This window comes from Narcine bancroftii, chromosome 6, assembly GCF_036971445.1.
Source record: "Narcine bancroftii isolate sNarBan1 chromosome 6, sNarBan1.hap1, whole genome shotgun sequence".
In the NCBI taxonomy this organism is placed as follows: domain Eukaryota; kingdom Metazoa; phylum Chordata; class Chondrichthyes; order Torpediniformes; family Narcinidae; genus Narcine; species Narcine bancroftii.
The window spans coordinates 85,832,305-85,845,206 of NC_091474.1; the positions used below are offsets into that span (position 1 = coordinate 85,832,305).

At 39.0% G+C, this 12,902-nt stretch overlaps 1 protein-coding gene and 1 pseudogene across 1 annotated transcript in view; both read left to right on the forward strand.

Moving 5' to 3' along the window:
• The window catches only part of col13a1 (collagen, type XIII, alpha 1), a 137,718-nt gene that overhangs the window by 6,170 nt on the left and 118,646 nt on the right, over positions 1 to 12,902 (forward strand). Inside the window, exons 4-5 of the mRNA XM_069885600.1 lie at positions 3,675 to 3,701; positions 11,660 to 11,710. Coding sequence (XP_069741701.1) covers positions 3,675 to 3,701; positions 11,660 to 11,710 — 78 coding nt within the window. The remainder of the gene's footprint in view (positions 1 to 3,674; positions 3,702 to 11,659; positions 11,711 to 12,902) is intronic.
• Positions 8,054 to 8,171, forward strand: LOC138737820 (U6 spliceosomal RNA; annotated as a pseudogene).

Below are 12,902 nucleotides of genomic sequence, written 5' to 3' on the forward strand. Positions count from 1 at the left end.
CCTGGGGTCTGCCCGGGTGCAAGCGCTGAAGGCCGTAGCAACCGGGAGAAGTGCGCTCGCGCTGTGGAAGGGCCGTCCGGTGCCAGTCGCGTGGGGCTCGTGCTGCCCGGGGGCCGTGCGCAGCCTGCCATGCCCGTTGCGCCGACAGGAAATCACAGGCACTCGCCAATCTGCCGCACCGCTCGACAGGTGGGAGAAGTGACTGGTTGTGCGGGGAGCCTTCCAACTGGCTTGCCGGCTGATGACATCGACAGATTTCTCATTACAATTTCTCGTGTTACAATGGGGAAGGATGTGCAATGAAGGGGGAGGATGGTGGGGGTGACATTACCAAAAAACAGCATCGGCTCTCGCTGCAGGGCGGGCCACCTCTAATACATTTTTGAAATGATCTTGTGGGCCAAATATAATTATATCGCGGGCCAAATTTGGCCCGCGGGCCAGAGTTTGACATGTGTGGCCTAGAGCTTCCTAACACCCACCTACTCTGGGGTAATTTACAGTAGCCAATCAAACCAGGAACCAAAACATTGTTGGGATATGGGAGGAAACTACCACACCTAATGAAACAAATGAAAATAGGGCAGAGAAGTTTGTTAGTTCATAGATTCCAGGGCATTTCACTTCCACTGTTCATAATGGAAATTATTTAATAGATAGTATTAATAACATAGAGAGATAAATAGCAGAGAAACACAAAACCTACAGATGCTGGAATCTTCAGCAAATGAAGAATTGTTAGGGAGATGGTTAAACACCATCATCTGGTAGAAATGGTCAGTCAGATACCCCTTTTACTCAGAGGATTCAAGCCAGGTATTATCTGCCTTTGGAATGCTTCATCTACCTTTGTGAGCACGTCAAAGGTGGATTGAGGGTGGGTCTGAACTTACCCTGCTTTTATCTGCCAAGGTAGGTAGTGTCAGAGGCAGAGTGGGGCTGTACTACACATCCCGCCTCTTTTGCTCTGGGAAACTGGCTTGCTGTGTAAAATGACTCACTGACCCAGCTTTTCTTCTGTTCTATGTGAACAAGCAAGCCTGCATACAGAGACTTGTGTATACAACAACGGGGCTTTTCAGTGTAAAAAGGGTAAGAGTCTTAAGGTCATACTTTGAGTCTGGACCCTTTATCAGGACTACAGGGAAAAGAGTGATATTTTGTACAGAATATAATGGGGGAAAGGAGCTGAGAGAGGGCCCTATAGGACATGAAGGGTGAGAAGCAGAAATCTTGAGCAAACAAATGTCCACCTCTCACACCTTCTAGATGTGAAATGCTTACTGACCCCTTCTACTCATAGGGGACCGTCTGGCCTGCTGAGTTGCTCTATCAATTCTTTATTTGCTTGAAATGATTTAGATATTTTATTAGACATCCATTAAAGGGGTCCCATCTGCAGATCCATGGTAATGACATTTTTTAATATGGTATTTTATTTTTCTAACCACATCCTTGTTATAATTAAATGTCTGAAACCTCACAAAATATGAGTTGAAAAATTATTTGAAAGATGAACATTCACAACTTTGTGTGGTGAGATTACACCCTGAATAATCAAGAAAAAAAATCTCTAACTTGAATTGAGGACACTACTGCAGTGTATTAATTTATCCTAATGTGTCACATTTCTTGGTTATTGCAGTTAGAGTTACCTTGCCTTTAGCATAATCATCTGTGAGATAGAAGGTCCTAGTTTCATTCCACTTCAGAACTTGGAAAATTAAAGGCCAATACTTCATTGAACTACTGTCAGAAGAAATTCTTTATTCAAAATAACCATAAACATGCAGGGATTGTAGTGCTACTGCAGCTCACTGGAGTGCCGCACCTCATGGGGCCACTCTTGTCACCTCATGGGCCACTCCAGGCACCTCATGGGGCGCCTCTGGCAGCTCCTTGTTGCCATTTTTGGTGAGCTCCAGCACCTATTAATTTAGCACTGCACCCCTGGTTGTAGGTCAATTGGGTGCACAGCCTCATGGGCTGGAAGGACCTGTAACCGTGTTGTATGTCTAAATTTAAAAATTTATTTCTTTCATCTTGGATAATACACCATTCAAATGTATCTGCTTTGATAGATATTAAAGATTTGAGTGGAGTAGGGAACTTGCCTCATTCTGGTCAAGTCCCCTCCAGTAACCAGCACAACTAAAATAAAAATTAGCAGGTCATTAATCCTGTCATTTACTCCAGGCTAGACCTTAAGTATGTTGAATAGCTAGTGTTTCCCAGATAACGTACACCACAAAATAATTCTTTTCATATGAAGAGTATCAAGACATTTCAATACAAACTGATCAACAGACTTTGGAGTTTGGTCTGTCGGCATGCAGCAAGCTTATTTTCTGTAATTCGATTTTGTTTCTGCCCTAATCTGTAACATTGAGTTAGATTGATGTTAGGCAATCTTCTCTATGGACAATAGAGAATACTTACCAGCTGGTTCTGATCATAAATTTGACTTTGTAAATTTGCATTTCTCTCATTATCCCACAGATATAGACATAGACGTAGAGTTATACAGCACGGTAACAGGTCCTTCCAACCCACAAGTCCATGCCACCCAAATATCCCAATTAACCTGTCATCCCTGTGCATTTTGAAGATGGGTAATTTGATAATGCAAGACATTAATCCTTCTCATTATCCCATGTGCATTATACTTCCATCTTTGCAAAAATATGGAACATTGTGCACCAAGTGGGAGGGGGCCCTGGAATCTGCTGCAATCACGTATCTGGGCAATTGCATTTAAATTTTTAAATTCAAATTTAGACATACAGCATGGTAAAAGGCCCTTTCAGCCCATGACCCCATGCGCTCAATCCCACCAAATTAACCTAAAACCCCAGTACATTTTGAAGTATGGGAGGAAACTGGAGCACCTGGAGGAAACTCACGCAGACACGAGGAGAATGTGCAAACTCCTTACAATGGCGCCCAATTTGAACCCTGGCCCCTGGCCCTGTAACAGTGTTGCGCTAACTGGTAATCTCATTTCCTCTTTGCAAAGATAATGACTTCTACTTTTATGAGATGATTGTGGTATTTTTGATGCAGGAAGTCAGACATGCCACAGCCATACTCTGTAGCTTACACTTAATATCAGTGGCAACCAACACTTGTCCATTCTGATGGTTGCTTATTGCACTCTGTGGACACTGATTATGTGAAAGCCTACCAAATGTTTTAAATGGACATAGATATCATAAGACGTTAGGTTAATCCCTGGTGTCTTATCTCCTAACCGAACCATTCAAAGGTCCAATTCGACATAATACAAAAATCTAGTGTTCCTGCTCCTTCATCCTTGGCAGGGACAGCATGTAACTGCAAGAATCACTGAGGATTTGAAAAGCCACAACTCCATATTAATTTCCTCAGAATGATTTTTCTTTTTCACTGCTGGAAATGTTTTATAATATCTTTCCTTTGCTAACAAAAAGTTATTTCCCTCTGTTCAGAGTTGAAGATTATTAAAGGCTGTAATCTCTTGCTGTGCTACTTGCTTGTTGCTTGTTGCTTGATGCATAGACACAGATTTTGGCTGCTGACATCTTTAAATAGGTTACTTTAGAGAGATGCTGATAAGTTTTTAATTGGTCTAATACTAATCCTCTATTTATGTCTCTCCTTTACTTCTGCATGCTGTGTTTGCTGTGACTGCCCAGGGTCTAAAGGGGGAACCTGGTGAAGAGGTGAGTCATGCAAGGAAAGGGAAGCCTGTCCCTCATTTATATTTTTAGTTGTACATCAATAGCACTTTTAAATACCATTTATGTCAACATATAGGATGACTTGTGTATAGAAGGACCCCAGGATTTCCATCTAAAATGTAGGTTTTGAGCTAAACCCACTGTATAAGATGACCCCCCCCTCCCCCCCCACCTCAAGTCTGGAAGTTACCACTGACAAGTGGAGTGATGCTGTCACAATATTTTAATACCAAATTACCCTAAAGGTTTTAATAATTAAAATTAAAATAATATTCTAAAAAAAACCACTGTTGACTCCTTTAATAGGCTGTTTAAAGCTTGTACAGAGCCAACTGCAGTTGGACTGGGCGGATGGACCCCATGAGGGAGTGCTGAGGCTTTGTTGTTAGCTAAGAGGACGTGCAAAATTGGGCTTATTCGTGGATCTCATTGGTTTATGCAGTGAACTTTTATGTTTTTTCCCGATGCTGTGAAATCGAGTGGCTCCCAGAATGGAGATGAGCCGGAAATGGTGCACACGGTTTTTGTAACTGTCACGTCCACAACTTAGTTTCCTTTCTTTTTGCTATCACTATTGGCATGGATGTGAGCTGGGTTGTCAGCACAAGGAAGGTGGTAGCCTGGAGCCTGACTGGAACACTTGAGTCAGTGCCGGCAGGTTGGGGATAGAATATGGAGTGGTATTGAGACTCCACTGTCAAGGTTTGGATGTATAAGGTGGCCCTTGATTTTGAGGTAACTTTTTAAAGGATCGTCCTATACTCCGCCATGTACGGAACTTATTTCTTTAAGTGACTATTAGACCGGATTCTTTGTTCTGTCTGGTGAAAAAAAATTGAAATAGAAACTTGTGGTTAAAGTGCAGTGGAAATAACAATGAGTGAAAATAATTGAGAAGATAACTCTGGAGTCAACAACAATTCTAATTAGTGTCCCTTGAGCAACAGCTCTGTGTAACTATATGTTCATTAGGTAATGATTCGAACCCAACTGGAATTAATTCTTTACAATCATTGAATTAGGTAAACAACCCCAAACAGAAATCGATTTTTGTTTTAGACATTTTATTTTGAGGTTTTCGTCCTTGGCTCTGTAGGTAAATATAATTCATCCTCTGGAAATGAACACCATGAAACAGGATTTTTTACCGAAGACCTCCCACCAAAGTTGTGATCAGGACTATTTCATTTCCACTCTGATTGCTCCATCAGGGCCACATTTGTCTTTTATTTTTCCATCAGTTATATTTTTCCAAATGCTGTGTTTTGATTTCTATTGTTTCTTTTCCATTTCCAATGAATTCCTCCTCAGTAGATGCCCAGTGGAAATAATTTCACTTTTGAGAAGATTTGATCAGTCATTTCATCCAAATATACTTAGTGCCTTTGGAGGTGGCAGTGAACCTTTTCATTTATTTTTTTGAAACCTGTTCTTTCATGTCCGCAAATCAACTTTGATTGCAGACATTGTTTCCAATTTGAAAAGAAAACTTGCTAAACTTGTTCCTTGATTACTAAACTTTCCCTCCTGTTCCAATGGCAATTCAATTCTCTTTATTTATAAAAGATTGTGCAACTTTTCCAAAGTAAGGTTCATTTTCCAAAAGAAGATGTTATTTTAACACCTTACTGACTCCTACCTATAAAACTGAAGAAGCTTGTCTGAAGTCTGGGAATTTTACCATTATATGTTGTGACAGAGTATATAGAGGTGTTTGGGAGATAAATTGGGAGGTTTGTTCGAGCAGGTCACACACAAACACTATAAAACACAAAATTTTTGCAGGATCTTTTGCAGGAGACTTATGATGGAGTGCTATTTGCAAAAGGCAACAATGTAGCAACGTGCCTGGCAGCTTTGTATGAAAAACAGTTTGCTGTCTGGAAGAACATGTGATCTTTGCAGGCAGAGGCAGAACATATTTGCTGTCAGAGTGGGAGGGAGTGAGAGAGAGAAGAGACACAGACTTTGATTCCAGAGGGACAAGCTGGCAAGCTTTGGAAGACTGCCTGGTCAAAGGAGAGGACGGGCTGTCTGGTGTTTCCCTTGAAATAGGTAAAACAGAAAGGAACTCTGTGGTGACCTGAAAGAAAGAGGTTATCATCTGGAGAACCCTGAAAAGGGGAAAATTTCATCAGCCAGACACTGGAGTGGCTGTCCTGGAACAAGAAAACTCTCTCTCCAAAAACCAACAAGAACCCTCCTGAGTGGTAACCATTTATCTGTTAAGCACCAAAGTCTGGTGAATTTTATTAATGCTAACTTCTGTGCACAGTACAAGAATTGCCTGCAACCAGTGAGATTGGACTGTGAACCAAATAACTTTTCTAAACTTACACACACATTAAACACACCTGCGCTTAGAATGAGGGGGGGGGGGATTAAGTAGGTTAAGTAAGTCAATAGAGATAAGTTAAAGTTTGATTCTGTTTTCATGTTCAAAGATAAAAGCAACTTTTGTTTAAGTAACCCTTTGTATTGGTGCATATTTTTTGCTGCTAGGTTTTGGGGTCATCTGGACATGTAACATTTTAGTGAACTTCCAGTTTATAGCTTAATTTTCAATATGTGTTGAAATCAAAGGTCCTTAGATGGTCTTCTTTCCCCATAGTTTGCTAAGGTACCACTTGATGAAAAGATTAGCCAGAGAACCCAGACTTTGGAACACAGATATGGGACAGAAAAAATTAGATGTGGTGGCATCTAATTTAGAGGCTTTTTATCTTGTCATTTGGGGGGGGGGGGGGGGAAGACTAAGTGGAATAAATGAAAAGTTGACCATTTGTTACAATGACAACCTGTGGGCGTCACTATGGATTTTTATTGAAGGGGATGCATCAGGGAGAGTGGCCTTACACGGATCAACCTACCATTAAAAGAACAGGAATGTGGTCCTTTTGAACTCATCCCAGATTATTTCAAATCAAAGTTGGCATTGTGATGTAGCTAATTGAGTTGCCTCATGTTTTCAGTCACCTTTGGTTCAATCCAGTGGCACATTCTTCCTGTAGGTTTCCTTTGAATGCTTTGGTTTCCTGCAACATTGAAAATCACCCTCAGATTGAGGCATTTGCTTAAGTTATCCGAAACTCTGCTAAGAAGTTTGATAAGGGATTGTGGTTAGGTGGGGTAGGGAGAAAATATAGCTAGGGTAAGATAGAAGAGCTCAGAGGCATTGTTGATGAAGAATGGTGCGGATACTGCAGATGAGAGTGAGAGTTCAACCTGAGGTAATTTTCCCTTTTTTGGGGAAATCAATCATCTCCTAATTATTATTCAGCTTTTGATTCAACTCAATGGAACCTCGTTCTTGAAGGAGAGCTGAACTGGATATTTGGACAGTCTGTCTAGGAAAGAAGATGGTCAAAGAAGAGGGTTTTTTACTTTCCTGAATCTTTCTTCCATTATCAGAACTTGCTATTTGAAGTTGGACCTTTTAAGAGTGGTGTAGGAAATAAATTGCAAATGTGAAATGCCCCAACAACTTGATGGATCAAGCTTGAATCAACAATTATAAATGAGTACTTTTAAACTTTGGCATATTTGGACTGAAGATCTCCTTTGCCAGCACTTTGTGTGTGCTATATGTAGAGACGATCAGAAATCAGGCACTGACTTGAAACTAGTCCATAGGATTCCTTCACCTGAGTTGAATCCAGCCACTGTGGCCTGGGGGTGGAAGAAATCCCTCATAGCGTGCCAGTTTAATGTTTGTTTTATTTTTGGTATATTTCAAAGAGTATTCCCCACATATTATTCGAGAACTTGGAAATCATCCCACTCTGACTTATGAAGTCATATCTGGTCGACCAGCTTTGATTAATTCCACCTTGGTGGAAATTCGTTCTAGATAAGGCAAATTACTTGGCCCTGGGGTAACTAAGTGAGGATGACTCAAAATTAGGCCAGTGTTTAATGGTTAATGCAGTGAAAGGTTTGGACAAAGAGTTTGAAGTAAACTGCACTGGCATTAGGAATTATCTTTACTACTTCAGATTTCTTTCTTTCTGCAGCATCATAAAGGTCATTTAAATGTAAGCAAGTACATTGATAAGGTTTATTTTTTCAGAAAAAAACACAGCTTGCAAAGGTGATTGTCACTGCAAGGTAATACAATGCAAGAATGCTGATATTTTTTAAAGCTTTTTTGAAGTTCAGAAATGGAATTATCCAATGGTTTTGTCTACAACGCATTGTTTTTTTAAATATTTCTGTCCAGAAATCAGTGCTGAGCAAACTTGCCACACTGACCCATCACTGCATGTGTCAATTCCAAGTTTATCAGTGGGTTCAGGTTTACCTGTTGTGTACCAAAGATTTAAGGAAATGGAAGGGTGCTCGCTTCAGCAGCACATATACTAAAATTGGAACGATACAGAGAAGATTAGCATGGCCCCTGCGCAATTTAAATTAAAAAAAATTAAAGAAAAGAAATGGAAGGAAAGTATGTTTTGTGCTTTGAACAGAACCAGAATTGTGAAGCTGTCATTATCAGCCAATATTTTCTTCTGTTCATCTCAACCTTGGTGAAAGTACTTAAACAGTATCATGGCTGGTCTCCCACAACTGTTCCTTCCAGACTGATAATGCTTGAAGAAGTTTACTCTTTCTATCACCTTTCCCGTGAGAACTCACAGTGAAAATATAATCTCTTTAATACAAAAAAATGTTGGCACAAGCAAGAACTTGTGATACAACTGAGATTGTTCATTCCAAGACGAAATTATAGCAGAAAGTTTTTCTAAGACATGTATCAGAAGCTGCAAAGGGCACTTAGTGCATAATTCATAGAATGATGAAAATTTTATGAAACAGGTGGAGGCAATTTGGCTGGGTAGATAAAGAGCTACCTGAATTACTTGCTTATCTCCTGCAATGTGATCATCAAAAAACTGTACTCAAGTTGTCATGATATATAATTCTAATATAAACTTCCTGCTTTAGTACCTGCTGTCTCAGCTGATAAAGGAAAGTATCCCATGTGCCTTATTGACTTGTCCTGGTACCTTTATGAACCTTCAAGATGCCTCTGTTCCTTCACACCACTTGATGTTCTTTCATCATACACCTCCTTAACGCTGGATCTCCCCATTGTTTGATATGGATCGTTTCTAGATAAATTAAATGTATAATTGAAAATAAAATATACAGAATCTTTTAAAATAAAAACGTTAGACATAGCTGTCACACCAAAACATTTTAAACTTTAAAAAATTAAAACACTCTATATGTAATTAAATTAATTCAAGAATAAAATATGTATATGCTGTTGAATTCCATTTCTCCTTTCATATTGAGTTATCTGAATCTATCTTAAATGATGTTAATCTATTTTCTACCATTATTTTATCAGATCATTATCAGGTTTAAAAAGCTTACAATTTACAAACTCTGTGAACATTACATATAATCCTGAATCTGATTGACTCCATCATCCTTGAATTTGAATTTAGGACACTGTGTGGGATTGAGATTTGTTCAGTAAACTGCAAACTGATACATACATATTTAACTCTGCTTTGGGTAAGAAAGAAGAATATTAAATACCATCATGTGACAAATAATTTTATTTTGCTGTTCCCCCAGAATTTGTGTTCTAAAGAAAAGACAGTATCTGTACTTTTATCCAAATTTGAAAGTTGGCCCCCTCATTCAGTGCAATTGCAAACTTTCACAATCTAAGTTTCAGTACTAAGTGACCAAAATGTAGTCCCCTTCAAGGTTTAATTGTTCAAGTACTCTGGAAAACTTGTGCAGACTTAGCAATTTAAGCAGTGAGAGTATCTCTGTCAAGCCAGTAATAATATTAACAAAGAATCAATAAAATATGCTAGTTGTGAACAGAAGCATTTTTGGCCATTGTTCCAAATAACAGTCCCAAAGTTTTACAGGTATGGTTCCATTCAGTTACCAACAATTTAAGTTGATTATTGTCCACAACCAGCATCAAAGCTAGATAATATTTGGATGAAGCCACCGTTTAGAATACTGTAGTCAAGTTCAGGTATACTATGCATCTTAAACATTATGGAAAATTATTTATTTCTGGAGCTATGTTTAGCCCAATCCTCAATCTGCACAACAGAGCAATGATGTAAATTCAGGTTGTTCTTGCATTGACTACTGGTTAATTGTAAATGTAGGTCTTTGTTTCTCTATGGAAACACCATGCCTTTTCAGACTCCTTTCCTGGTAACATATGGGACTGGATCTGGCCTGTTACTCAGAGGTCATGCCAGCTTGCCCATGTAAATTTACTTTTACCAAATGTGGAGGGGAGCATGAGATTACCTTACTGATCATACACCCTCAGCTGTAAGTGTTGAATAGACCTCACACCTTGTTCTCCCTAGGCCTTGATGACAGAGTACTTTCTCATCACTGGTGAGGGATTTTAAACTATTTTTAAATTCACAAAATAATTAAAAATAAATTTCTTTAAATACATTTGAGAATACTAATAACAATTACTATTTCTTTAAAATCAAATAATACATAGTTTGTGACACCAGCCATTGGCACAACACCAAGGGTTAGTGGTGAAACACAGACAGGCCCTCTCCTCAACACATCAGTGATCCTTCGCTGTGCTAAAGAGTGTCCTGCAGCAGAACAGGAGGTCACGCCTCAGGCTTCCTCATTGAGTTGATTATGTACAAAATTCCAAGATGGGTCAAATCCCCAAAGCTGACAGACACCATTGAACTGTTGACCATTAGTCAGCTGTATTTGACCTCGAGTTCCTGTCATTCTTTGCTGGTAGGTTGAAATAGGTTTAGCCCAAAAACATTCTTTACTGTAAAATATCTAGAAAGCACTATTGGATGTTACATTTTACACAGCTTATTACCAGATATAGACAAAGTTCTTGGCCACATAAATGGTAGTGAGGTGCAAAATAGCAAATAAGATTGTTTCCATATCCAGAAACATAATTGAGTAAAATAGCCATTTTGCTCAAAGGATTATGCAATTCTGCTGGATTTCAAATATAGTATGTTAATTGCTTTCATTTACATTATGTACATAGTCCTTCTATCATTGATTTAGAAACGTGATTTCATAAGAATTTAACCATAGTGCAAATCCAAAACCTCATCAGTGACAAAGATAAGGGTGTGTTTAATAGCATTACACATATGAGCTGCCAGTTCTAACTCCCTTACTGTGTTGTCAGATGCCTTGAATTACATAGAAATATGATAGAAATGCAGATCTGTAGGCTAGGAGAGCCTCGGAAACTGCCTGGGTTTTGACTGCTTATGAGTTACCCAGATTACCCGTGTGTAAATTTAAGCCAGAAGAACATTGAGTGATCAGGAACCAGACCATTGCCAGAGCATTCTCAAGGAGCTGCGACGGGTATGGCCTTGGTTCTAATTCCCCCTCTTGTTGTATGATTCCAAGTGGTATCATAAAATGAAATAAATATTCCCACAGCAAGGAGAAAACAATATGAGAAAGAAGAAGATACTCACTGTAACAAACTATTTTATACATGCATGATCAGTCAATCTATCCAGCTGCCTTCCCAATGGCCCAGCATTTTCTTTGGCGCTGGGTAGTACAAGATGCAGTAACCATAGAAAGGCAGTAAAAGGGGGAATGAAAACATTGATGATTAAAGAATGATATATCTCTGCTTGCATTTTAATCAAAAATGATTTAATATCTATCTGTTTTTGTACAAAATGACAATCAGGAAAAAAAGCTGTTACTGCGAAAATGATGTGCCACAACTGTGATTGGAGTCTTGACCTTTCAAATTTCATGCACAATATATTAGGATAGGTAGTCACTTTATTCAGAATGTTGATTGCAAGTAGTTTCCAGGAGGAGATCTTTGTCACAAATGAAGAGATGCACAATAAAGCATTAAATGTTTCTGTATGGATTCTAGTGAATGTTTGGTCTGATTGGCTTGTCCCCTTCTACTATAGGGAGCTCCAGGAGATCCCGGCATCTCAATCATTGGACCCCGTGGCCCTCCTGTGAGTCCTACTGTATTTTAATGATTCCTTGCTTGCTCACTGTGTGCTCAGTAACTGTGTGTCAGGACAAGAAAAAGTGGAATATTTACCACCATTGATTTGAATCTTCTGCAGTTCTCTCTCTCTTTCTCTCTCTCTCTCTCTTTCGTTTTCTCTCTCTCTCTCTCTCTCTCTCTCTCTCTCTCTCTCACTCTCTCTCTCTCTCTGTGCAGCAAATGACACTTCCCAATCATTGCAGTTTATTGTTTTAACTATTGTTTAATTTCATTTATTCAAGATGAGTTACAATAAAAGTCCAAAAAATCTGGATCCCATAAATCCACATCACACAAAAATCCAGATTTCTTGAAAGCTATCGGCTAAAATCTGGACTACCTGAGAATCCATATTTATTTTGTGTGCATGCATGCATTACATAAGCATCACAGATGTACTGCCCGAGAATCTGTAAAATCCAAAAATCTGGACTGACCCAATCCCTGAGCAGTCTGGATTTGGGAGTTTTACTGTATATTGCATACCATCCAGACTTGGAAATGTAACTTCATTCCTTTATCATCACTGTATGTGTCTCACATACCTCATTCTCTACAGCACTTTGGGTCCATCTGCACCTGAAGGACTTCAGTGGTTTGAAAAAGTGGCCCATCTTTACTTTCTCTCAAGCAATTAAGGATAGGAAATAAATGCTGGCCTTGTCACTGTTACCCACATCCACCAAAAATTTAGAAAAATCTCAGTAATCTGTGCAAGTTTAAAAGATATTTGTTAATAACATTCTTATTTGTTAATAAATGAACACCAAAAATTACCGGTAGTTAAATTTATACTGCTTTACTTGTGTAGTACACCTCTTTGCCAAGGAGATTGATTACAACTTCCTCATCTGATTGTATTATTGTTTATACTAAAATAACAAAATGGGCAACAAAAACATGAAATTCAATTATATTTCACATTTTTAAATGTCATGATTGAAAGTAAAATTTTTGTGTGGTGTTACGTGATGACAAGTGTGTGGTTGTGTAAAATTGACTGGGCACCTCTTGTGAGTGACCTATGCATGTGGGATGTCATTTCCTCTCCAAAAGTGCCCGGATGATGTTATTCTTCGTGCATGTGCTTTTGGTAGGAAACAAGGCACTTACATCATGTTGGCCTGGGCATGATTTTCTTTGGGCCTTGCACTTCC